The sequence below is a fragment of the Lissotriton vulgaris genome, chromosome 5 (assembly GCF_964263255.1).
Source record: "Lissotriton vulgaris chromosome 5, aLisVul1.2, whole genome shotgun sequence".
NCBI lineage: Eukaryota > Metazoa > Chordata > Amphibia > Caudata > Salamandridae > Lissotriton > Lissotriton vulgaris.
The window spans coordinates 1191951007-1191977157 of record NC_141693.1 but is presented as its reverse complement, the minus strand read 5'-3'; the positions used below and the strand labels follow the sequence as shown (position 1 = coordinate 1191977157).

Here is a 26151-nt window from a genome sequence, read left to right as displayed (position 1 = left end):
CACCCATTATTCCGCAACTTTCTTTCCGCATACCATCACTCCGCATACTTTCATTACGAAAGTACCATGCCATTATAACGCCTGGCATTATATTTTATATGTTTTTACCACGCATACATTTACAACGAAATTCGTTGTAAATGCATGAATGGTAAAAGAATGGTTTTTTAAATGTTTGAATAAGGTAAGTATGTGTATAGTGGTATGTGTTTTGGGGTACTGATGAAAATGTTTTGGGTTGTTTGGGTATTTTAAGGATTCAGATATAGTTTTGGGTTATGGGGTACAGGGGTAATTTTAGAGTTTAGGGATAGGTATGGGTTTTAGGGTACAGGGGTATTTTTAGGGTTCAGGGCTAGGTTTGGGTTTTGGGGTATAAGGGCATTTTAGGGTTCAGGGCTAGGTTTGGGTTTTGGGGTACATGGTTATTTTTATGGTTCAGGGCTAGGTTTGGGTTTTGGGGTACAGGGATATTTTTAGTGTTATGGGGTAGGTTTTGGTTTTGGGGTACATGGGTATTTTAAGGGTTCAGGGCTAGGTTTGGGTTTGGGGGTACAGGGGTATTTTAGGGTTCAGGGGTAGGTTTGGGTTTTGGGGTACAATGGTATTTTTAGGGTTCAGGGCTAGGTTTGGGTTTTGATGTACAGGGGTATTTTTAGGGTTCAGGGGTAGGTTTGGGTTTTGAAGTACAGGGGTATTTATAGGGTTCAGGGTTAGATTTGGGTTTTGGGGTACAGGGGTATTTTTAGGGTTTAGGGATAGGTTTGGGTTTTGGGGTACGGGTATATTTATAGGGTTAAGATGGGTTAGTGTTTAAGGGTGTTGGGGTATTTTAAGGAGTAAGGGTGGGTTATGATTATGGGGTGCAGGGGTATTTAAAAGGAGCAGGGTGGACACCCGGAGCTGGAATGTACAGAACCTGGGAAGATAAAACAATGAAATATTGGGCACAACGCTCGCTTTTTTTCCCTAATCCTGCGCCCCGCACACGCCCACGCCCACGCCCCCAGCACACGCCCACAGCACACGATATGAGACATGGCATGAAGGGCGGAACATACCACACGACCCCAGCGTTTTTGTCACGCCCCGGTACATGCCCACAGCACAACGCAGACACGCCCACAAGGGACTACTTTGCTGGCACGGTTCTTTTACTTTTTATATGTATATGGTTGGCGTCTGCATAGCCTATGTCCTTCTGCTGCAACTGCCCTTTCCAACGCTGTATTGGGTGTTGTGATTGGTGCTGTGGTTCCTGAGATTACCCGCCTCAAAGGTTTGGGCTCTCTCTTTATTATATTAGTATATATATATAGCAGCCCGTCCAGACCTTGTCCGGGTGCAACAGGCTTCCCCGATTCCCGCCCGCCCCGACATTGTGTAGCAGCCCGGGCCCCCGCCCGGCCCGTCCCTGCCTGCCCCGACCTCCGCCTGTCCCGATATGGGTCCCCTAACCTGAGCTGCCGCTCCTCCCGCCTGTCCGCTGCTCGCACCGGTGCTGGCCTGTCTGCTGCTCCTCACGTCATCGCTCCTCCCCCGCGCCATGTCCGCCGCTCCCTTACCTCAGCCGCCGCTCCTCCAGCCTGTCCGCTGCTCGCACCGCCGCTGGCCTGTCCGCTGCTCCTCACGTCACCGCTCCTTCCCCGCGCCATGTCCGCCGCTCCTTGTCGCGCTCCTGGACGCCGCTCCTCCCCGCGCTCCTGAAGTGAGTACGCACGTCGTGGCCGGCGCTACTTCGGAGGGACTACTTTTTTTTTACCGTACATTTTTTAAATAACGTTTTTTAAAAATAATTATATAGCCTATAACCATCTACACACCCTGACGATTCCAACAGTGTATCGGGTGTGTGGATTGGCGCTGTGGTTCCTGAGTTTACCCGCCTCAAAGGCTGAAAGTTCTTCCTTTATTATAGTAGTATAGATTTCACATCAAATGTTAATTCGTTGGAGAAAATTGATAAGTAAATAAAGCAAGAGTCCTCCTCGTGTATCTTCCTCATCCTGGTCCTTACTTTGAAGACATGCCTCAAAACAATCATTGTTTACTTAGTATTCTTATTGCAGAAAAAAACTCAAATCTTTTGTTAGTACTTTTATAGCCTTTTTTGTTTGTTTACAGAGTATGACTCTTCACTTTCCAATGCCATTTCATATTTTTCTGTTCATTCAAAAAGTACTCATTCACATCCAAAACAATGTTATGTGTTGTGTTTGTATATCTATTTTATAAATGTTAGCATTAATATTTGAGTTGCAGACATATGCAATAGCTGCTCCTCTTCTCCGGGAGACCCATCTTTATAGCTGAGCTTCATCGCGGAGCAGGGGCGTAACAAACGCCCCCGCAGCCCCTGCAGTGCGGGGGGCCTCACTCTCTACAGTTAATGAAGGGGGCCCCCAGGGGGCCCGGCCCCCTCAGCTCTTCTGAGGGCTGTGAGAGAGGCCTGCGCTGAAGCAAGCCTCTCTCCCTCTGTGTCTGAAGCAGGTGCAGCCTGCTCCGTTCCCCTCACCCCCTCCCTCTGACTAAAGAGAAACAAAGTATCAACATTGTTTCTCTTCAGTCAGAGCCGGAGGCAGGCCCGGGACAAGGACGGGGCCCCAGAGACAGCAGTCCACTGCTCCTCTGAGGCAGCACAGAGCCCAGCCCCCTACTCTCTCCTCTCGATAAGCAAAGCCCACCCCACAAGAGAAGAGACAGGGACACGGAGGGGGTGGGGGCCCCACCCCACAAGAGAAGAGAAGAGACAAGGACAAGGATTGGATGGGGGCCCGGCCCACCCCACAAGAGAAGAGAAGAGACAGGGACAAGATGGGGTGGGTGCCCCATCCCACAAGAGAAGAGACAGGGACAGGCCCCCACCAAGAAGAGACAGGGACAAGGATTGGGTGGGGGCCCCACCCCACAAGAGAAGAGAAGAGACAGGGACAAGGATGGGGTGGGGGCCCCATCCCACAAGAGAAGAGACAGGGACAGGCCCCCACCGAGAAGAGACAGGGACAAGGATTGGGTGGGGGCCCCACCTCACAAGAGAAGAGAAGAGACAGGGACAAGGATGGGGTGGGGGCCCCATCCCACAAGAGAAGAGACAGGGACAGGCCCCACCCGAGAAGAGACAGGGACAAGGATGGGCTGGGGGCCCCATCCCACAAGAGAAGAGAAGAGACAGGGACAAGGATGGGGTGGGGTGGGGGCCCCAGAGACAGCACTCTCCACTTCCCCTCTGAGGCAGCTCGGAGCCCGGCCCCAACGCTCTCCTCTCCATAAGCAAAGCCCACCCCACAAGAGAAGAGAAGAGACAGGGACAAGGATGGGGTGGGGGCCTCAGAGAGTAAGAGCAGGAGACAGCACAGAGCAGTGCTCGGGACCCTGACAGGGGTGGGAGTGGGAGACCCCAGAGAGAGCATTCTCCAGGGCAAAGCTCACATGAGAAGGGACGAGGCAGCAAAATGGTGCCCTCAGGTTAGCCCTCTTGTTAGAACACACCATGGGCATCGCATCCGCAGGAGGGGAGGAGGGGGGCCGAGAAGGGTGCAAGGCAGAGGGGGAAAAGGGTGCAAGGCAGAGGGGGAGAAGGATGCAAGGTAGAGAAGGGTGCAAGGCGGAGGGGAGAAGGGTGTAAGGCAGAGGGGAGGAGGGTGCAAGGCAGAGGGGAGAAGGGTGCAAGGTGGAGGGGAGAAGGGTGCAAGGCAGAGGGGTGAAGTGTGCAAGGCAGAGAAGAGAAGGGTGCAAGGCAAAGAGGAGAAGGGTGCAAGGAAGAGAGGCGAAGGGTGCAAGGTAGAGAAGGGTGCAAGGCGGAGGGGGAGAAGGGTGCAGGGTAGAGGGGAGAAGGGTGCAAGGCAGAGAAGAGAAGGGTGCAAGGCGAAGGGGAGAAGGGTGCAAGGCGGAGGGGAGAAGGGTGCAAGGCAGAGGGGAGAAGGGTGCAAGGCAGAGGGGAGAAGGGTGCAAGGCAGAGAGGAGAAGGGTGCAAGGAAGAGAGGAGAAGGGTGCAAGGTAGAGAAGGGTGCAAGGCGGAGGGGGAGAAGGGTGCAAGGTGGAGGGGGAGAAGGGTGCAAGGCAGAGGGGAGAAGGGTGCAAGGCAGAGGGGAGAAGGGTGCAAGGCAGAGAGGAGAAGGGTGCAAGGAAGAGAGGAGAAGGGTGCAAGGTAGAGAAGGGTGCAAGGCGGAGGGGGAGAAGAGTGCAAGGCGGAGGGGAGAAGGGTGCAAGGCAGAGGGGAGAAGGGTGCAAGGCAGAGGGGAGAAGGGTGCAAGGCAGAGAGGAGAAGGGTGCAAGGAAGAGAGGAGAAGGGTGCAAGGTAGAGAAGGGTGCAAGGCGGAGGGGGGGAAAGGGTGCAAGGTGGAGGGGGAGAAGGGTGCAAGGCAGAGGGGACAAGGGTGCAAGGCAGAGGGGAGAAGGGTGCAAGGCAGAGAGGAGAAGGGTGCAAGGAAGAGAGGAGAAGGGTGCAAGGTAGAGAAGGGTGCAAGGCGGAGGGGGAGAAGAGTGCAATGCAGAGGGGAGAAGGGTGCAAGGCAGAGGGGAGAAGGGTGCAAGGCAGAGGGGTGAAGGGTGCAAGGAAGAGAGGAGAAGGGTGCAAGGTAGAGAAGGGTGCAAGGCGGAGGGGGAGACGGGTGCAAGGCAGAAGGGAGACGGGTGCAAGGCGGAGGGGAGAAGGGTGCAAGGCAGAGAGGAGAAGGGTGCAAGGAAGAGAGGAGAAGGGTGCAAGGTAGAGAAGGGTGCAAGGTAGAGGGGGAGAAGGGTGCATGGCAGAGGGAAGAAGGGTGCAAGGAAGAGAGGAGAAGGGTGCAAGGAAGAGAGGAGAAGGGTGCAAGGCGGAGGGGGAGAAGGGTGCAAGGTGGAGGGGGAGACGGGTGCAAGGCAGAGGGGAGACGGGTGCAAGGCAAAGGGGAGAAGGGTGCAAGGCAAAGGGGAGAAGGGTGCAAGGCAAAGGGGAGAAGAGTGCAAGACAGAGGGGAGAAGGATGCAAGGTAGAGAAGGGTGCAAGGCGGAGGGGGAGAAGGGTGCAAGGTGGAGGGGGAGAAGGGTGCAAGGCGGAGGGGGAGAAGGGTGCAAGGCAGAGAGGAAAAGGATGCAAGGTAGAGAAGGGTGCAAGGCGGAGGGGGAGAAGGGTGCAAGGTGGAGGGGGAGAAGGGTGCAAGGCGGAGGGGGAGAAGGGTGCAAGGCGGAGGGGGAGAAGGGTGCAAGGCAGAGGGGAGAAGGGTGCAAGGCAGAGGGGAGAAGGGTGCAAGGCAAAGGGGAGAAGGGTGCAAGGCAAAGGGGAGAAGGGTGCAAGGCAAAGGGGAGAAGAGTGCAAGGCAAAGGGGAGAAGAGTGCAAGACAGAGGGGAGAAGGATGCAAGGTAGAGAAGGGTGCAAGGCGGAGGGGGAGAAGGGTGCAAGGTGGAGGGGGAGAAGGGTGCAAGGCGGAGGGGGAGAAGGGTGCAAGGCAGAGAGGAAAAGGATGCAAGGTAGAGAAGGGTGCAAGGCGGAGGGGGAGAAGGGTGCAAGGTGGAGGGGGAGAAGGGTGCAAGGCAGAGGGGAGAAGGGTGCAAGGCAGAGGGAGAATGGTGCAAGGTAGAAAAGGGTTCAAGGTGGAGGTGGACTAGGGTACAAGGGGAGGGGGAGAAGGATACAAGGGGGAGGGGGGAAAGGTGCAAGAGGGAGGGCAAGAAGGGTGCAAGGCAGAGGAGATTGCAGGGGGGCTCCCTCATGTTTCGTTACGCCACTGGCGCGGAGGTGGTCAATATACAGGAAGGTGACAGCCCTTCATAGTGGGCTCACGCCCCTCTTCCCACTGCCTGAAATTCATTAAGCTTCTCTAAAGTAGGCATAATTTCTGGGTGGCTTATTTAGTCTCATTTGACTTAAGAAAGGAACAAATTAGTTTGAAAAAGTGGAGGGGCAGAGCCCTATGTTGAAGTTTGATTTTAGGGTTTTAGAGTTGCATAGTAGCCAAATATAAGTGAAAGTCTATTTGATACAGATTTCTGATTGGTGTTAAAGCAGCCAAAAGCATAGTATTAATATGGAACACAGGGAGTCTTTAGGAAAAAGACATGCAGGGAGGAATGTGAAGCAGAGATAGAGTTAGCTGAAGTCCATGACACATGGGACACCCTTGTAAATATATATAGGTGAGAGTTACAAACTATGATTTATTGAAGCTGTTTGTATGGCCCTGCATGAAGAAGACCCTGTTTAACCAAGGCAAGACAGATTGAGAGACTCTGATAATCACATGGATCTTTTACCCAAAATAATATTTGCAAGGAACACAATTTGCTGAACTAGTCTCAGCTGTCAGAACCCATTTCACTTTTGAAACACCAACACAAGTTTCAGAGGACATATGTAGTATTGAATTGATTCTGCGGACGGTACCTCTTCTCAGAGTCATCAGTTATTTTGTAAAAGAAATGGAAGGATGTGGACCTTACAGGTTTCCCAAGGTTTTTGTCAAATAAAAACCCAAAGGATAGTTTTGCAATAGGATTTTCTTTTGTTCATAAGCAGCATTCTTAGACTGAATTCGTTACTTTAGAGATAGCAGGAAGCACATCCCTTTCTTCCAAAGAACCTACACAGATCTAGGAAAATATGAAATTGAAGCCAATTTTAAACTATTATTACCCCATTGCTTTTATTTTCATTAAGAGCAGGAACATGCATTGCATATGCCACACCATTGTAATTGAAACACTTACAAAGTGAGGATGGGCTTGCTGCCAATGAGCATGGCTACATCTCTGTGAACCTTCCAAGGCAGCAAACAGCCTTCAGGTACTCCCATGTGGCACCCACTTTCCCCCACAACAGAGGCTTACATTCTGCCCGTATTGACAATGATGGACACTGATTCGTTGCCTGAATTACTGAGCTCCATAGAGTGGAAGTGACGTCTCCTAGATGCTCTATGCCTTTTGAGAGGGCTATGTTATTGACTTGGAACCCAGAGCCGATGATACCCTAGACTGGGGAAATTAAATTTAGCAGCTACACAAAACCATAGTGGAAGAGGCAATGTGTGAAATATTGATGTTCAAGAAGGATTATCTTCCAGCGCTCCTCCTAGTCTTCATCCTGACGTCACTGAATATCTCCTTTGACCCTTCCCAGTGGAGTTTCACAGGGGCCTCTGTGTAAGAGCACATCGGAGTTCAACCTTCACTCACCCACACCACAGTCTGATCTGATGTACCCATCATTAACATACTCGGCAGATCATAACCTATGCCAAGAAACCTATCAATACGAAAACACATTGGCTTCTTTACAACATCAAGAGGAAAAGATGTCTGCTCTTGCAGCTTCAACTGCAAAAGCTGGGCCTCAATTATGGCCTCCTTGAACTGGCACTGATGATTTTTTACCTTGAATATACATACACTGGAATTCCAGGAACCAGAGGTTTTCTAAGTTTTCTTAGAGCCCATAGACAACTCAAAATGGCCATCTCAAAAGTCCCTGAGACCCTGACTCTTCCATATCTCATTAAGCACCACAGGAGCAGCCCGGTACACCTGAACCACGGGCAATCAATATTTAGTCCAAACAATAGAAATTGGGTTTAAGGGCAGGAACATGGTAGGCAGGATTTATGTCACCCAGAAAGGATCTAACTTGTTAGGGTGGAAACACCAAAGGGAACTAGGTATAAAACTTGATCCCAACAGTCCTAATCAAGTCTTATTGGTGGATCCATCAGTTGGGGGGATGGAAGTATGCATTGATTTCCCCAAAGTCTTTTCTGATGATTTGTGCTAACTTAAGGATTAATACAAAGCTCCCCCCGTTGAGAGGAAGACTCCCCAGTGCACTGCGCAATATTGACCCCAAGGTCTAAAGTTTTATGACACAGTTCATTCAAAAGTTCAATCCACAAGGTTGCAGTAGTTTTTCATTTTTAATCCATATACATTGTGTTTCATGTATAGGTCATCACTTTCAAAAAGTTGGTAATATATATCATCCACAACATATGATCCAATATTCAATGATCCCAATGCATTTCGGGCTGATACATAGCCCTTCCTCAGGGGATAGCTCTACAAACAAAGGAAACACCATCATGAGGCTCAATTCATACACATACCAAGGTTCAAAAATTATTATCAATGCAAAAAACAGCCCAAAGTGAACAAATGAGTCTGAAACAAGGTGCTGTGCGACGCAAGGACCAATCTTCCCAAAGTAAATCCCAAAGGTGAAAAAACAACATGAAAAAGCAAGTCCACGTGAACGGGTTCATGCTAGGGTTACGTCGTCTAAAGACTGGTGCTGTATCGCGGAAGAAGACCGCTAAAACCCCAAGCTCCCAACAAGCAAGATGCCAGCATGCGTGTGACTAATTATGTCTAAAGTGTATCGGAAAAAGTACAAACATGCCCGAAGATATACAGCGTGCAGCCCGAGGCTGACCGTTACTATTCTCACACCCAGAGTAAAGACAGTCCTCCGAGGAGGTACTTACTAAGAACGCTGTCAGCGCGATCACATAACCGGCATTAGGTGGCAAAGATACAAACGAGCCGCGTGTGAATCAGGTTAATAAACGTTACTAAACATAGATGAAGGACAGTGTAGCGTCCGACCATAGGTGCCATCTTGGACTGGTGTGGAGTGCGTGAAAATGCTGAAGGGTGACCCATAACCAAAACATTGTACAATTTTACAGACAGAGACATTCAAGATATGAGGTTAAAGGAAAGATTAAATGAAGAAAAAGATAATAAAAAGAAAAGGTTAAAGGACATTAGCATGAAAAGAAGGGTAACGGTTGAATAGGCAATAACTTCAAAGTTCAGTGATTAAAGATAACAAGAAAATTCCATGCGATCATTAAGCCCGTGTGGTTGCATGGTCGCCATATAGCGGATCCAAAAGTTCTCTCTCTTTTATAATGTTCTTTTATTGTCATGTGTCACCGGTACTTGCTCCAATATTTGGTATTTCAGCTGGGCAATTGTGTGTTTTTGATCCAAGAAATGTGCGGCAACCGTGGATCTAAGATTGCCAGTTCTTATGTTACTTTTGTGTTCCAACAAGCGTGCCCTAACTTTCATTTGAAATGCCCCTGTGGCAAGTGTGACATTGGTCATACCGAGAGGAAAGTTAGGGCACGCTTGTTGGAACACAAAAGTAACATAAGAACTGGCAATCTTAGATCCACGGTTGCCGCACATTTCTTGGATCAAAAACACACAATTACCCAGCTGAAATACCAAATATTGGAGCAAGTACCGGTGACACATGACAATAAAAGAACATTATTAAAGAGAGAGAACTTTTGGATCCGCTATATGGCGACCATGCAACCACACGGGCTTAATGATCGCATGGAATTTTCTTGTTATCTTTAATCACTGAACTTTGAAGTTATTGCCTATTCAACCGTTACCCTTCTTTTCATGCTGATGTCCTTTAACCTTTTCTTTTTATTATCTTTTTCTTCATTTAATCTTTCCTTTTACCTCATATCTTGAATGTCTCTGTCTGTAAAATTGTACAATGTTTTGGTTATGGGTCACCCTTCAGCAATTTCACGCACTCCACACCAGTCCAAGATGGCGCCTAAGGTCGGACGCTACACTGTCCTTCATCTATGTTTAGTAACGTTTATTAACCTGATTCACACGCGGCTCGTTTGTATCTTTGCCACCTAATGCCGGTTATGTGATCGCGCTGACAGCGTTCTTAGTAAGTACCTCCTCGGAGGACTGTCTTTACTCTGGGTGTGAGAATAGTAACGGTCAGCCTCGGGCTGCACGCTGTATATCTGTGGGCATGTTTGTACTTTTTCCGATACACTTTAGACATAATTAGTCACACGCATGCTGGCATCTTGCTTGTTGGGAGCTTGGGGTTTTAGCGGTCTTCTTCCGCGATACAGCACCAGTCTTTAGACTACGTAACCCTAGCATGAACCCGTTCACGTGGACTTGCTTTTTCATGTTGTTTTTTCACCTTTGGGATTTACTTTGGGAAGATTGGTCCTTGCGTCGCACAGCACCTTGTTTCAGACTCATTTGTTCACTTTGGGCTGTTTTTTGCATTGATAATAATTTTTGAACCTTGGTATGTGTATGAATTGAGCCTCATGATGGTGTTTCCTTTGTTTGTAGAGCTATCCCCTGAGGAAGGGCTATGTATCAGCCCGAAATGCATTGGGATCATTGAATATTGGATCATATGTTGTGGATGATATATATTACCAACTTTTTGAAAGTGATGACCTATACATGAAACACAATGTATATGGATTAAAAATGAAAAACTACTGCAACCTTGTGGATTGAACTTTTGAATGAACTGTGTCATAAAACTTTAGACCTTGGGGTCAATATTGCGCAGTGCACTGGGGAGTCTTCCTCTCAACAGGGGGAGCTTTGTATTAGTCTTTGAGCATTTACGCTGATTGGCACAGACAGCGTCATCCCTGGCAGCACGCCACACATCGTTATTTGGCGTACCTTTGATTACATTCAGCGGTGCAAATACCTCCTTCCTATCTTTGTGAGCTAACTTAAGGATTACCAACATTCCATAAAGGTAAAATCTAACGCCAGGCCGGTAGCACACAAAGTCAGACCCATACCACACATGATGTAAGGCCCCCTTCGTGCTGAACTCGACAGATAATTGTCATTAGGGGTTATTGAACCAATTGAATGCTCACAGTAGTAGGCCCCCATTGTTCTCACCACCAAAGCATCTAGTAAAGACATCAGGCTATGCGTGGACCTCAGGGACCTTAATGAGAACATCCTGGTGGTCAGGCACCCCCTGCCCCGCATACACAAGGTCCTCACCCTCATCAAAGGTGCCAGTTGTTTCAGCATCCTAGATTTGTCCAGAGCCTACCACCAGGTACAGCTGCACCCTAGCTCATGCCAGGGAAGAGGTGTTGGCGCAGCAGCCAGGGCGACTGATGCCGGACGCTGGGGACCATGGTTCGATCCCTGGCACCGGAGGCAGGGGTCTGCCCAGTACCATGTGACTCTGGGCAATAGCTCGCTTAATCTTCCCGACGGCCCCCAGCGCCGGGATGCCTCTGGGTAGCTGTGCGCTTTTCAAATACTGGATTTACAAATACAAATACAAATACTGGATTTATTTACCTAATCTCCTTTGTTACTCCCCTGGGAACATTCCAATTCCTACGTATGCCAATTGGGTTGACCTCTGCGGCTGCTGCCTTCCTAGGAATCATGCAGCATGTTCTAAAAGACCTTCCCAAAACCCTCTGTTTCCAGGATGACATACTCGTATGTGAGAAGGATCTAGAAGAACATAATTCCACTCTTAGAATTGTGCTATCCAATTTGGGAAAAGCTGGCCTCACTCTCAAAAAGAAAAAATGTCGTATTGGAGTGGGATCTGTTGAGTACCTTGGGCACACCCTTTCTGAGGATGGTATCAGACCCAAATTAGACCTGGTAGAGGCCATTCGAGACACTGCTGCCCCCACTTGCGTCCAAGATCTCAAGTCATTCTTGGCTCTATCCGAATACTAACCAAGTTTGTAAAAAATGATGCTTCCATAGTTGAACCACTGTGGGATTTGCTCAAATCCAGAACTCCCTTTGTATGGTCTGACAACAGTCACAATGGCTTTGAAACTGTATAAGAATGTATTATTTCTGCCCCATCCCTGGGAAGGTCTGATCCCACGAAACCCACAATCCTTTGCACAGATATCAGCAATAAAGGCCTGGGAGCTAGCCATACCCAAGTTGATGACAATAAAGAACAGATCGTTGCATTTGCCTCCCGTGCCCTGAAGGATGTAACTACTCTGTAGTGGAAAGAAAGGCACTAGCCTACTATTGGGCAATCAAACATTTCTGTTTTTTCCTGTGGGGTATTCCATTTGCTGTAAAGACTGACCACAAACCCCTTATGTTTGTGTTTACAATAAAAGGGTCAACTAGCACCAGCCCCAGAATTTCCAGATGGATCTTAGGGCTTGAAGGGTACAATCTCAGTATTAAGTATGTGCCAGGTTCACAAAACATTGTTGCTGATTTCTTATCCCATTCACCACCAGCGGGCGAATGCAAAACTGTTTCAGATGATTGTGATGATGTCATACTCCAACTTACCTGTTTGAACAAGGAGGAATGGTACAGTGCTGTGCAAGCTGATAATGAAATGGGGTCAATCAAAGAGTTCATCAGAAATGGTTAGCCTGCTACTAAAAGTGATGTTCCGGAAAACCTGTGTAAATACTGGGATGTCTGGCTAGAGTTGAATATACAAGAAGGTATTGTTTGCCGTGAGGAGAAAGTAGTTCCTCCTGAGAATCTAAGAGAGAAAATAGTTAATCTGGCTCACATGGGTCATTTGGGGTGCAGTCTCATCAACAAAAAAGTTTGCTTGGACTACTGGTGGCCAGGCATGGATGCCATGACTGAAAACGTTGTGAAAAACTGTTTAGATTGTAGCCGCAGTGACAGGATTCATCAAACTCGCTAACCACCGCTGTCCCCAGTGGAGGTTCCGGACAGGCCTTGGACCAAATTGGACCTTGACATTATTGGTCCTCTCAACATGAAAAGTTGAAAAGAACGGTTCATTTTAGTATTAGTTGATTACCACACTTGTTGGGTGGTGTATAAATGTGTATATCAGATTGACACTAACATTCTCATACAATTCTTGGAAGGTGTTTTTGTGATGAGGGCATACCTGACACCTTGGTCACTGACAATGGGGTGCAATTCACCTCCGAAAACATGAAAGAGTTTCTGGCACACAGGAGCATCAACCATCACAAGACTGCTTTGTATTGTCACCGTGCAAATGGGCTTGCAGAGCGGATAAACCGTATGGTCAAAGAATGCCTTCATAGGGCAGAAGCTATGGGGACACTGGACACTGGCCAACCCTGCCTTAATGGAAACAATTTGGGCTTATCGCTCCACGCCCAATAGTGTAACAGGAATTTCCCCATTCACCTCTCTCAAAGGGAGGGTTCAAAAAGAAGACTGTCTCCTCCAGGGTTAAAAAATTGAACAATTCATGTGTGGTCAACCGCAGCGAAAGTTCCAGAAGGTTGGACGAACACCAGACAAAGTACAAAGACTGATATGACCAAACCAAGCACGTCAAATCCCAATGGTTGAAAGAAGGAGAATGGATCCGGGTGGACCTACCCAAACCAAGCAGAAGAGAAGCGTCCAGGATCTCAGAGCCTTGAAGAATATCCAAAGTGGGGAAAAATGTTGTCCAACTAGAAAATAGACAAACCTGGAGCATGGACAGAATCATTCACCACAATCAAGGGGGTGAAGCTGATCTCAGCTCGAATCCAGGGAGAGAGTCAGTTTGGCCCATACCCAGGAGATCCTTGAGAACCAAGTCCACTGTGTGGGTTAAGGATTATTGTTTAAAGTGATAGTTTCTGTATATTGTGCATTACTTTCTGGTTTTCTTCCCACTCTGTTTTCAGTCTCTCTCCTCTCCTCTCCTCTCCTCTCCTCTCCTCTCCTCTCCTCTCCTCTCCTCTCCTCTACTCTCCTCTCCTCTCCTCTCCTCTCCTCTCCTCTCCTCTCCTCTCCTCTCCTCTCCTCTCCTCCCTTCTTTCCTTTCTTTCTTCTTCCTCCCTATGCAAGGAGGTGTGTTGTAATCTCCTCTCTGTGGTACATTCCGGACCCCCCTCCCCTCCTTGTCCCAGTTGGTACTGTCCTATCCTCTGTTTGCCAACATTTCACAGTGCTCTGCAACTGAATGGAACCTGTGGTGGTGTAAAGACAAGTAAAGAAGAGTTCTACACTTACCTGCACTTTGTCTTAAATACAACATATACCATGAGTCAACTTTCCATAATTGCCTCCCTTTCTATACCGTGACTCACTGTGCTCTAAGTAGACATGTTTCTTATTGACAATTAATGATAATATTATAACTACAGAACAGAAATCACTCAAGATGAGGACACTTGTTGCAGGATAATGTTACTCTCTCTAATAAAGTGTATCATTATCTGCTTTGCATCTTAGACGCGCAATGTTAAATGAAATAATGTTAACAGAGGAATAAATAAAATCAGCCATAGGAGTAAAATTCACAGGCATTACCTTACATTTTTTAGCAAAACAGGTTAAAAAGATGTCACTATGCAGTCAGTGCTTAATTTGAGGCAGTGGTTTCCAGTGTTCATCAACAGCACTTAAGTCAAAACCAGCACTTATGACTGCCACACATGAAGCTGTCCGAATAATTTTGAGATAATCACAAGAACAGTTGGTTATTAATTCAGTCTGCATTTAAAACAACTGGTATGTGCCTCCAAAGCCATTCTTATAGTCTTAGGGCATGGAATAGTCTGAATTGTCACACTTGTTGGAGTGTGATGGCTAGTAGTTGTATTGGTACAGGTGCAGGTGGATGGAGGGTGTCCACCATCACTCCTGTGCATTTTTGCTAAAAACTTAAAAGAACTGCAATATTTGGGCTGATTGGATGAGATTTTGTGTTGTGGGACCTAGGGCTTTTCTATTTTGTTTCACTTTAATTGTGGAGAGAGCGTGGAGCACGTGTTAAGTGCCTACCTCACTAGCTTACCAAAGAGCAGCCATCTTTGTTGCTCCACATGTTTTCACTCTGTTAGTGGTACAGCTGAACGGGTGTTTAGCTCTATTTAAAGCAGCCGTGGTGTGCCTAAAGTAAGCCTGTCTGCACCTAAACGGGCACAGGAACTCCTTTTATGTCAGAACAAAAGTTTTTTTTTTCAGATCTGGTCAAAGGACTCCAGCCTGCCTGTTTAGAGGCCTGCCGGGCACCTGTCAATCCTCACACCAGCTTAGACAGCTGTAAACACTACCTCTTTTCCTACAACGCCAATGATAGCATTGTTGGCGCAGTGATTTAAGACAGCGCCAGCTCTTTGGGCTTTGGGAACATCAATCAGGGGCAGAACAACTAGAAGTGAATTCCACTTCTTTGGTACAAATCTGTTGCTCCCTGGCCAGCCATCAGCAACGAGCTCCTTTTCTGACAGAAACGTGGCTTCAGGATGCATCTCTGGCCAATATCATCAAAGCACGATTGCATTGTTAGACTGGACTGTAAGAAGAAGGCAGAAGGGGGAATAGCACTAGTCTTTCAAGGCATCTTTCAGTGGAAAATAGCGTAGCTTTCCTTTTTGGCTTACGAAGCCCTATTTTTCCCTCATGCCCAAATTCATGGTCCCAGCCGTGTTAATCTACCTCCCTCCCGGCTATGATGAGCATTGGTGCTCTCCATACATACATAAATGTGCTAACTTTACACTACTTGGAGACCTAAATATGCATTGCCACCTGCAAGCTTAGCCAGGTTTTATAGAGGACCTGGATGCTCTGAACCTTAACCTCACTAATTGTACCCTCACTCATAAGGAAGGGTATCTGCTCGACTCCATGTTCTCCAACATTTCAGATCTTATCTCAAATCCTCCTGTGCGCTATTTCGGTCAGACCATTTTGCAGTGCCTTTCCACATACCCTATTACTCCTGACCCTCATCAGTGGCAGTTGGGCCCAAAGTTATGGCCAGAAATTGGTCTAAAGAAGACATGTCTGTTTTCAACACCCTATTGTTGAACACTACCACAGCTGGCACAGAAGGCTGACCTAGACCAACCTATGGTTGACAACTTGTTTCAAGATCCTCTAGATGCAATCTTGCCAGCCAAACATTTATTCATCATCCAGGCAACATCTCCTTACCCCTTGATTTAATGTTCAAACGTACTCGGATGGGTGGCTGTTCCTTCTCCTTCTTGGGTCCCATGCTATGGAACACTCTCCCCGAGGCCCTGAGAAGCTGCACTTCTCTAAATACCTTCTGTAAGGACCTGAAAACTTGCTTAATCAAAGATGATTGTGCCTAAGTTGGCCTACCTGGCGCCTAAGTGCTGGGAAACCCTCTTGAGTAGCTATGCACTATATAAGATTTTAATAATAATAATAATAATTGGTACTGCCATTGGCATCACTAGCAGAGGCATTGAGTGGAGTAAGCTGCAATGGCCTCATAATTGGGACCCGGCACTTATTATTTTTACAAATTAATCATTCAGTGCTTCCTATGGGCTGGATCTGTTTGTCAGAGTTTATACAGACTTATTTTAAATTGCTAATTTTGTCTTCTACTTGAAGGATTTTACACATCTGACAAAGCATTGTGATATTGTAAAAACCTGGAGGAATGGTGTTGATGTTAGAATGAATATAGACCTCTTGATTTAATAAATTTAAAAAGTCCCATAAGAGGGCATGGCTTGGATGGTGAGACAAATGGCAGGGTGCTTCTACAGCTACCGACAGCAAAGACCAAAATTGGGGCTTCATGCAGCCAACATAGAAGGATAGGATGAGGATTTATAAAGCGCACTAAAACCCAAAGGTGCCAAGGTGCTGGACAGCAGTGAGAACGAGAGGTGACAAACAGACTTCTGACTAAACGGAAGAAAGCCAAGTCTTCAGCACTTTTTTGAACACCGGGAGCGATTCTACCTGGGAAATCGAGGAAGGTAGGGTATTCCAAATTTGTGCGGCCGCCACCGAGAAGGAACAGCTGCCCCATCTGGCCTTGCAGACTCTGGGGATCATCACTTTTGTCTGGAAGGAAGATCTCAAAGTCCTCCCAGGCATGTACCATTTAAACATGGAATTAAGCTGCTGCAAGCTTTTTGGTAAATTGTAGGAAATTAGATTAAAAAACTTTTATGACTTGTGGACCATGTTAGAACTGCACTTTAGAAATGTGTTAAAACTTCTGCAGTAATGTTTTCACACAGAAAAAGACACGTACATAAAATGTGGCCATTCCATAAAGTGAAAGAATCCTCATCAATACTGCAAACAAATATATTAATCCTTTCCATATAGAGAAAAGTGTGCTTATAAAATGTTTATGAAATATTCTAATTGAAATTGCTTTATACTAAGCTATCATACTTAAATGTGCATTTTCTGTTAGACCTCAAAGCCTTTTTTTCTCGACTCTTGCTCATAGCTTAGTAGATGTTTATCAGAATATTTTGCCTAGCACCATCAATTTGTTTTGCATGTATTGACTCCAGACTTGTGCTTCATTTTGTCCCCTAACCCCATGTTAGGTCATTTACTGTAACACAATGAGAATTGCTGTGATTGTTACAATAAATAATAGTTTAGACATTTTATGTATGCTTCATCAGAATAGCATTGCTAGTTTACCTCCACATCTCCGACAAGCCTTTGTCTTCACACTGAAACTCATATCAATCTTGTTGCTTAGGTCAAAAGGTTCTCATGAGAACGTTTCCCTATGTAACAAAGTCCTGAAACAATGTTAACAGTAAAGCGAAGTGAATGTTTACTGTAGGAAATGGGAGAAGAGACATCGGAAGTTGTTGACTGCATCAAAAGAGTGGTTGTCATTGGCTGGAGAAGTTAACACCTAATAGAGTTTTGATAAATTATTGTTGATTTTCTTATAATGAGTGTTCCTAGCTAGTTGAGGAAAAGAGACTATGTGCGGTTCCCGATATGAAACCAAGAGATCCAGATCGGTCTCCCCACCCTTGTGGCTCTTCTACTGAAGAGTTGATCTTTTGCTTTTTTACCAACAGCTATTTCTGAAGGTGACTTATTACCTTTTATCTAATTAACTTTATTGAATAATGCTACTGCAGAGATCATTCTATCATTGACGGTTGCTACTGCAGCCGTGGCTGAGTTTCCAGAATGACTTTTTGTGGTAAGGTATTCTCTTACTCTTTTCTGAAAAAGGACTCAATTGCTTCTACTTAGAATAGGTAAGGTCCCATTTATTTAGTTTAGTGATGTTTTTTTTAATGGAACACTGTGTATTGATTTATGCTGTGACTAATCAATATTTTACTTATATTTCTATAAACTGACTAATCTGAATAAAGATGACAAAACAATAGGAATCTATTAAGACAAATGAAGGTGTTGAAACATTCACTAACTTATCATCATTGGCTTAACATTTAAATTCTAACTGTTGATGATATGTGAATATTTTATAATTGGTTTTAACTTTTTTTCACAAATGATGCGAAGGTCCATTGTTCTTTTTCAAGGCCCATCAGGATTTCCCAAGGATGAGTTGTGTAAATTGGGTGTTTAAGATTAAAAGCATGCTTGGCTGATCCTCAGGCAGTAACCAAACAGTGGCAATAGAGGGTAGTCCACTGATAATCAAGGGGTAAGAGAGGTTAGGAAATGGATACCTCCTCCCAACTAGAAATCCTCCATCCTATAAGTATCCATCCAGAACTACGCTCTAGAGGTCATAAAATCCTTACTTGGCAAACACAGCAGATTGCGGAACGGAAAACAAATCCTTTTGTTATTTAACCCTCACACACCCTATTAGTGTCATGCTTCATCATCGGGTTCACCCTGACTCCTAAAGGTCAGGGTGGGCCCGACCATATTTCAGGGAGCTCTTAAGAGATGTAGGGCAGGGGGGCTTAAAGATAAAAATCCTACTTCGTTCCACAGGTATCCCTTTTATTCTCAGGGATGTAGAGGATATTAAGAACAATAAAAACGGAATGATAAAGCATGACACCAATAGGGTGTGTGAGGGTTAAATAACAAAAGGATTATGTTAAATATATTTATTCTGTATTTTATTGCATTTGGATTATGTTTAAAATCCCAACATAGTCACTAGACACAGTTTTATTGAATGGCCCATTCACCATGTTGACTTCATCAAATAAAATGTATTGGCCTCCCATATCAATATTTCGTCAATGCATCACCTTATTTCTAGTTGAGCTCTCTCAAAAAGTTTGCAAATTCTTGCTGCACAGTGTAAATCATGTGCTGCTTCCCCCACTAATGCCGCTGTAGATTGTGTGGTGTGCCAAGCTCTAAATCAGCAACTCAGTCCTTAGAGAACAGTAGTAAGCCAGGCCATGTGGCACTTTGGATGACATAATCCCCTCAGCATGGCTCCAATGTTCTTTTTGCACCCGAGCAAATCCTGAAATGCTGCATGGCATCTCACACTACTGGAAAGCGAGTCTGCATAAGCCCTTGGACAGCAGCTAAAGGCCAGGCCTCAAGCTATCATGGATTATGGTTAACATAGCTGCCCCAGCATGGCTCAGATTTTTCCAAACAAATCTTTCCTTATTAAACTGTAGCACTCAATGGCTTCATATAACCTAGGTGCAAAGCGGTTGTACAGAACTGAGGCTTCTTTTGAAGCATGCTGATGTTTTACATATCCCTATATGGTAACATAACAAAGAATAACAGGGTAGACCTCATACTAGTCCCTCACCACCTACAATCCAAATAAATGTACTGGAAATACCCTGTTGTGGCATGCTGCACATAATCCTATTGCTTCAGGACCAAGAAAGGAAATAAACGTGTTCAACTTGTAAACAATCATATTTATAAAAGTCTCTGTGGCTATTTTATTGTTATCAACTTTTCACCCGGAAAAGATGTGTCCTGTAATGGAATCCTAATGTTGTGTGTTTCTATTGTAACAGCTACTACAAGAACAACAACAACAACAACAAAGAAGCCAGGTAACTCCTTTTGATATATTGTTTTTGAAGGTTTTATACACTGCAAAATAAAGTCTGTCTTGTGGGGCTCAATACTTTGGCTTAAGAATTTATATCTCTTCCAAATATACTGTTAGAAATGTTCAGAACTGTTTGAAATCGTACATACTCTAATGCATTCCTGCTTCGATTTATGTTGGCAATTTTCATATAACGTGCACCGTTTTCCATTTGACAGGCTGAATCCATTCTCTAACAGCTGGTTGTGGTGTTTGAGTCTATTTTGCTCTGTTTCTGAAGGGTTGGTACTCCGAATTACTGTCACATGCTTTCTCCATAAGCTTGGGGCTATGTTTTTTTCGGTTTGTTGCCAAAACTGTGAGCGGACGGCCTCAGCGGAATTCATTATTCAATTTTGTGAATGATTTGCCGTGCCCTGGACCAGCAGGTACTTCAATTTGACACCCATTTAGCACTGGACCTGGACAGAGTTTAGATTATGCCAGAGTAATCAAAGTAATTTCTGTAATACTGCATTACTTTTGAAGTGGAATTACCAATAATTATGCAATTACCCCTCCTTCGCTAATTAAGAGTACTCAATTCAAGAAAATTTATTCAGATGCACTGTGGAATTCATAAATGTATCACACATGTAAACAACAAGTCAGAATGTTAAAAATATACGTTTAGTAAAAATGCAATAGAGCAAGAGAAAAGGATTACGATCATACAAAGACAAAAACGAAAAGCAATATAATATTATTTGCAGCAAACATTTAGCACAACATAGACCTGCGAGCTCGCATAGCGGATTTTAAAAAGGCCTACTAATTAAAAGTAATTTGAGGAGCGGAAATCCTACTGTGGGAGCACATTTAATGAGCATGAGTGGCTAATCGCTATTCGTGTTCTGCTTCATTTAGTGCTGTTGCATAGCACAAAATGCATCGCCACATCCATTTTGGATGCGAGGATGCTTTTTGTGGTAAGGAAATAGCGCTAAATGCTATCGTAAGTTGTAGAAAAATTCTACCGAAGAGCACATTAATCGAGCGCGAGTGACTGCTTGCGCTCTCTTTTCGTGTTCTGTTTCAGTTAGCACTATTTCTTAGCACAAAATGTATCCTCGTGCCCATTTGGTCGCAAGGGGACATCTTTGCGCACAGACATAGTGTTTGTGAGTAAATGGGTTGTTGATTAACTGAGGTGTTAACCCTGGTCAAGTAACAGCCACCATCCCAGTAAGGGTGAACCACAACAGTCACTTTGGTAGCTCGGCACAAAAAGCAGTCATACTTCACTTAGAGGCAATGTGTTAAGTATGCATGCAGCACACAAACAGTAAGAAACTGAAAACACAACACAAGAAAACTCCCACATCAATTGATAAAAATAAAGGAACATTTTATAAATTACTTGACACCAAAATTACAAAAATCCAATCAGTAGAAATGGACATGAATGTTTTAAGTTTTTTAAAATCCTTGTGCCAACCGTAGACATCTAGTAACACAAGACCGAGACAAAGTCGAAAAAGAGTGATTGGGCCCAGTCAGAGTTAACCTACAGCCTTACAAAAGAGAGTTCAAAGAAAATGTTCTGAGAGATGGTAAGTTCGGCTGCGCAAGTCTGCAGGGGGTGTCCGAGAAGGAAGCGTCCTCGTCGGGGAACCGTTGGATGGAGTCACTGTGAAGATTTTTACATTTGGAAAAAGTAACTTTTTTTCAAGGACGAATATCTTCAGCTGGACGAAGCTGGAGGTTGTACTCGATGATTGTTCCAGTTGTCTCAGCACCCCTTTGCCAAGAGACCGCTAAACAAGATTTGCTTCTGTGGAGAAGAGTGTAGCAGGAGCTGCCGCACGCCGAACAGCGATGCACCTTGTGCGGATAGACAAGCAAGTTGGTTCCAGTCTTCCTTCGGACCTCAGATCTGTTTTTAGCCAAAATGTTTTTAAGTCCCAAGTTTTCGATGTTGACAGCTTTAACACCATCACTTGGACTGGAGGATCACCTTTTGGGAGATAACAACTCACTCAGCTGAATCCAGATGCAGGTTCAAAATGGAGGGAGCCTTTTCTTACCCTGAGGCTCTGACCAGGAGGTGCCCTGGTAGTCCTGGGTGCAGGTGATGAAGAAGGGCTCAAGCAGCAGGGCAGGCTTCTGAGGGTTCAAGGCAGACCCCAGGCAGCAAAGCAGCCTTTCATAGGGCAGCAACGGTGGCTTGTGCAGTACACAGTAGTCCACTGCATCAGGTAGTCCTCTGAGAGTCCTTCCACTGCTCCATAAAGTGAAGTGAAGAATGGGTCTGAGGGTTCCCTTTTATACGTGGTAACTTCTTTGAAGTTTCTAGAGGTTTTCCTTTGAAGTGCTTTGAGTTTACTGTCGCTCCTGTGCTAGCTCCAAGCTGGCTGCAAGGACAATGCAGTGGTGACAAGTCCTCTGTGTGAAGGCAGAACACATCCTATTCAGCTATACCCAGCTCCGCCCTCCATCCTTACAGTTGATGGCTCATTCAAGCACACTTAATCACTCTATGGTATGAATGTTTGGGAGGCATTAACAAAGTCCAACTGCTAATTACAGCCTGTCAAGTGACCAAGGAGAGATTGCATGCACCAAATAGTTTACAGCAGGAAAATGCCAACTTAAAGTGCCATTTTCAAAATTTTAAATCCGACTTTACCATTGAAGAGAATTTTTAATTATAATTTCTCAGACACCAAACACGAAATACGTATCTGTTCCCGATCAAACGTTAGCGCTTATTAAATGTATTAAGGTAACCCAAGGCTATCCTATGGGAGTGGTAGGCCTCACAGTAGTAAAAAACAAATCTTGGGGTTACAATTCATCCTGCCCAATGGACCACATAGGGCCTACCTTAAAAGTTACTTATGTGCAATAAAAGGCGACTTTAAGGCTTCACATGGGGGTTACATTGCAAAGTCGAATTGGCAGTTTAAAACTGCATTCAGGCTGCAATGCCAGGCATGGGACATATTTAATGGGGATATTTAGGCGGGTGGCACAATAAGCGATGTAGGCCCACTAGTAGCATTTATTTTGACGTTCCAGGATATTTTCCATCTCACTCTACAAGAGACTTCTAAATACATTAAATATGCCTTTCAGACATAAGAATCTTACCACGTTTAGGAAGAGAGCACAAGCACTTTAGCACTTATTCATGGTGGTAAAGTGTGCAAAGTTTTAAGATCAACAAAAATCAATTCAGCAAGACAGGAGGGGTGAAGGCAAAAAGTTTAGGGGACTACCACACCAAGGGGTATGGCATTGGGCATTCAAGCAGACAAACATTGGGAATAGAATTTCACTTTGATAATTCTTGGTGGGCCCTATTGAGAGGGGCTTTATATTGTTTTGCCAAATGTAATCTTGTACATATTTATAATTGTATAAATGTATGTCTGATGGTTGCCAGCTTCTGCGAAATTCTGTAAGCTTAGGTAGCATATGGTGTCAAGCCATTAGTAAAGGACATAGGATTTATCAGTTTACTGGGAAAAGTTATGACAAAGCAAGTAGGCCTTATTTACTTACTGTGAAAAGGATGTGACAAAATTAAACCGCTTTTAATTGTGGATCGCTAGTACACTCTGCTAGAGCCTCTAGGCAGGTATTTTGTTACATAGAATCTCAGAGATTACTTAAGCAAGCAAAGGAGTTGGTGCTTGTGGTCCACCTGAACAAAACATTAGGATAGACCGTTTGTGCTATGGTAATCCTTATTAGACTCCATTACTAGGAATTTTGCATTGATTTGACAACTGTATTTTGTACATATTTATAATTTGATTATGGTATACTTGATGGATGTCTTGTGGGATAGTGAATGAACCAACAGAGTATGCCTCCTCTGTTTGTGGTGACAACCAGTGATAAAGGTTATAGACTTAATTGTGTATAATGAAAAGCTACAATAAAGAAAGTAGACCTGGCATACTGATTGTGAAAAGCATATATAATAAAGTCAATAGGCATTGCAGAGCAGATTTGTATTACTCTGCATTAAAGTGTCCACATAGGTATTTTGTCACATGGAATCTCACAGATTCCCAGAGTAGTACCCTCTATCCCCTACCTCACGATAAATCATGGATAGATTTGCAGTGTCAGAATCCTTGTTAGCCCTCTTAGGAGAGATAGTATTTTGCTTTGCAAGCTGTACTTTGGTATATTGTGTAGTTCTATGACTGTATGACTGATGGTTGGTTGTGACAAAGCTTATGCTCAATACAAGAGACTGCAGGTGGTTATGATGATAAGCAAATGAAAAGAGCTACATGCCTGAATGGTTGACTAGGAAAAAATATTTCAGTTGCCATAGATCTGTTCTGATTTTTATGAAATGTTATGATAAAATCATTAGGCTTGACATATTGATTGTGAAAAGCCCAAGTTAAAATAAACAGGAATTTAGGAGTGGATTGTTATTTCTTATATTTAAGCCTACAGATAGATATTTTGGTACATGAAATGCCAGGTTAGTATTGTAAGGCACAATTTTATTGCTGGCTCCTGCCTCGGACAAATCCCTAAGGGGAGAAGATTTGGACTGCAATAATTATCGCAAGAAACTCTTCTTCGTTATCCATCAGAATCTTGTCATAACAAAAATCATTAAATAATGTATACATAATCTATCTATCTATCTATCTATCTATCTATCTATCTATCTATCTATCTATCTATCTATCTATCTATCTATCTATCTATCTATCTATCTATCTATCTATCTATCTATCTATCTATATCATTTAAAAGAATGAAAACAGTTCAATCATGGTGGTATGCAGGCAAAGTAAGTGGTGGAGGACAAGTAATTTAGAACCAACATTGAGGAAGCCACTGTAAGCCCAAACACATCTAATCCAAGAAACCCCAGAGTGCTCCGTTTCCTTTTGGAATTTTGTTGATAGATTTGGTAACATGCGCCCACTTGCACGTAAGGATGCACCCGTTGTGAAAAGTGTTCAGCATGTTAAGAGTGGCAATTGGTAGGGGCGTGGCTTGCAGCCGATCAAGATGGCTGCTGTTTAGAGAAGCCCTGAGGGAGGCATAGGTTCCCCAAGCAATCCGGCACACCATCCGATCATTTATCCTGCCCCAAAGACACACACAGTGAGAGGAGAACACGTGGCATTGGCCGATCCAATTCCTGGCTAGCAAAGATTCTCAGCGTGCTGAGGGGTGCGCGAGGAAGGACGCAGCCCAGACACGTGGCTGCAGCCGGGGACTAACTAGAAGCTGAGGCCCGTCGGGAGGGTGTGAGACCCGGCAAGTGGCGAATGGCGAGTTGGGCGACTTGAAAGGCAGCAACAGCCAGGAGCGGAAAACGCCTACCCCTCCCATGCATCATCCGGTAATCACTTCTGCTCCCCTGGGACACGCATAGTGCGGGCCTTGCAAGGGGCGCCAACAGAGCCGGTTCCGGGCCCGAATCACTACACAGCGCATCCCGAAGCAATTCAGGGGTGGGAGCGGCCAGTGAAGCATGAAACCAAAACAATTCTGTGTGTGGTGACACTGGCTGTAGGTTGGTCTGATCTGTATGGTTGTCAACCACACACCCAGGCTGTTGATAAATGTACAAATTGAATGGTCGATTCTTGTTTTCATGGAAACCCCTTGTAAATTGCACATTGTATATAGTCACAATTGTTTTGGTTTCATGCTTCACTTGGGGACACAATGCACATACTGTATCGTTTTTGAATCTAAGAAAGTGTCTTATACTATTGAACTGTGTATTTATTAAAACATCAAAGATCAAACTGTGTAGAGTGTCCCTTTCTTGCCTCTGATGTTAATAGGGTCTTTACAAAACTTACGGCTATTGTGCATACCTATTATCATAATCGTGTGTCTATTAGCTACCAGAACCATTGTTTTCATGTATAAACCGAATACCATGGTACCTGGTTAGTAGGGTTCCCCTGTCCTGAGCTGGGACTTCAATTAAAGCAGAGGCCCACCTGAGGCGACTAGAAACCGAGAGTGTAAAGCGCCCACATTCGCGGCATCATCGCGGCGGAGGATTCTGGAGCCGAATTTCTGGTAGGTGACCTGGGGAGTAGAGGAGCGCCTGGGACAGCACCAGATGGACCTGTGAACAAATTAAATGAATGGGTAAAAGGAAATAAATATTGCCCCAGGGGGCCCCAAAAGACTCAATTCTCTGCACCTGTGGCAATAGTGCTTCCAAGAGCAACATCAACCAAGGCCACGACTGTAACTGAGAACGGACTCGCTAGATGACGGCCCAAAGAGTTAAACAGTAGGCGTGCAGGGTGAAACTGTGTCATTGGTGCATAAGTGCCGCCTTGCTGAACGTGCATTAACGGTCCAAGGACCCACAATTTAAAAGTTTGCGATGCGGCGGGAAAACCGACAGGCCGCACTTACAGTGAGGTTCCGCAGCAGGCGGCGGCGACTACGGGTCGGCGGTGCATTAATTGGACAAGGATGTGGTGCAGAGGCCCACGCACAACCTTTCAGGTCAAGCTGGACAAATACGCATATGCAAGAAACTTTCCTGCTCTGCCTCAGTGCAAAAACATACCAGACAAGGCCCCAGAATTGGAAGGAGTGGCTAAAGTGAAGCTGGAGGATATCATGT

The 26151-nt window shown here is 45.1% G+C and overlaps 1 protein-coding gene across 1 annotated transcript in view; it reads left to right on the top strand.

Annotated features, from left to right (window-relative positions):
- The window catches only part of LOC147712250 (scavenger receptor cysteine-rich domain-containing protein DMBT1-like), a 426380-nt gene that overhangs the window by 93740 nt on the left and 306489 nt on the right, over positions 1 to 26151 (top strand). The window contains exon 3 of the mRNA XM_086922980.1: positions 19489 to 19527. Within this exon, the coding sequence (XP_086779106.1) occupies positions 19489 to 19527 (39 nt within the window). The remainder of the gene's footprint in view (positions 1 to 19488; positions 19528 to 26151) is intronic.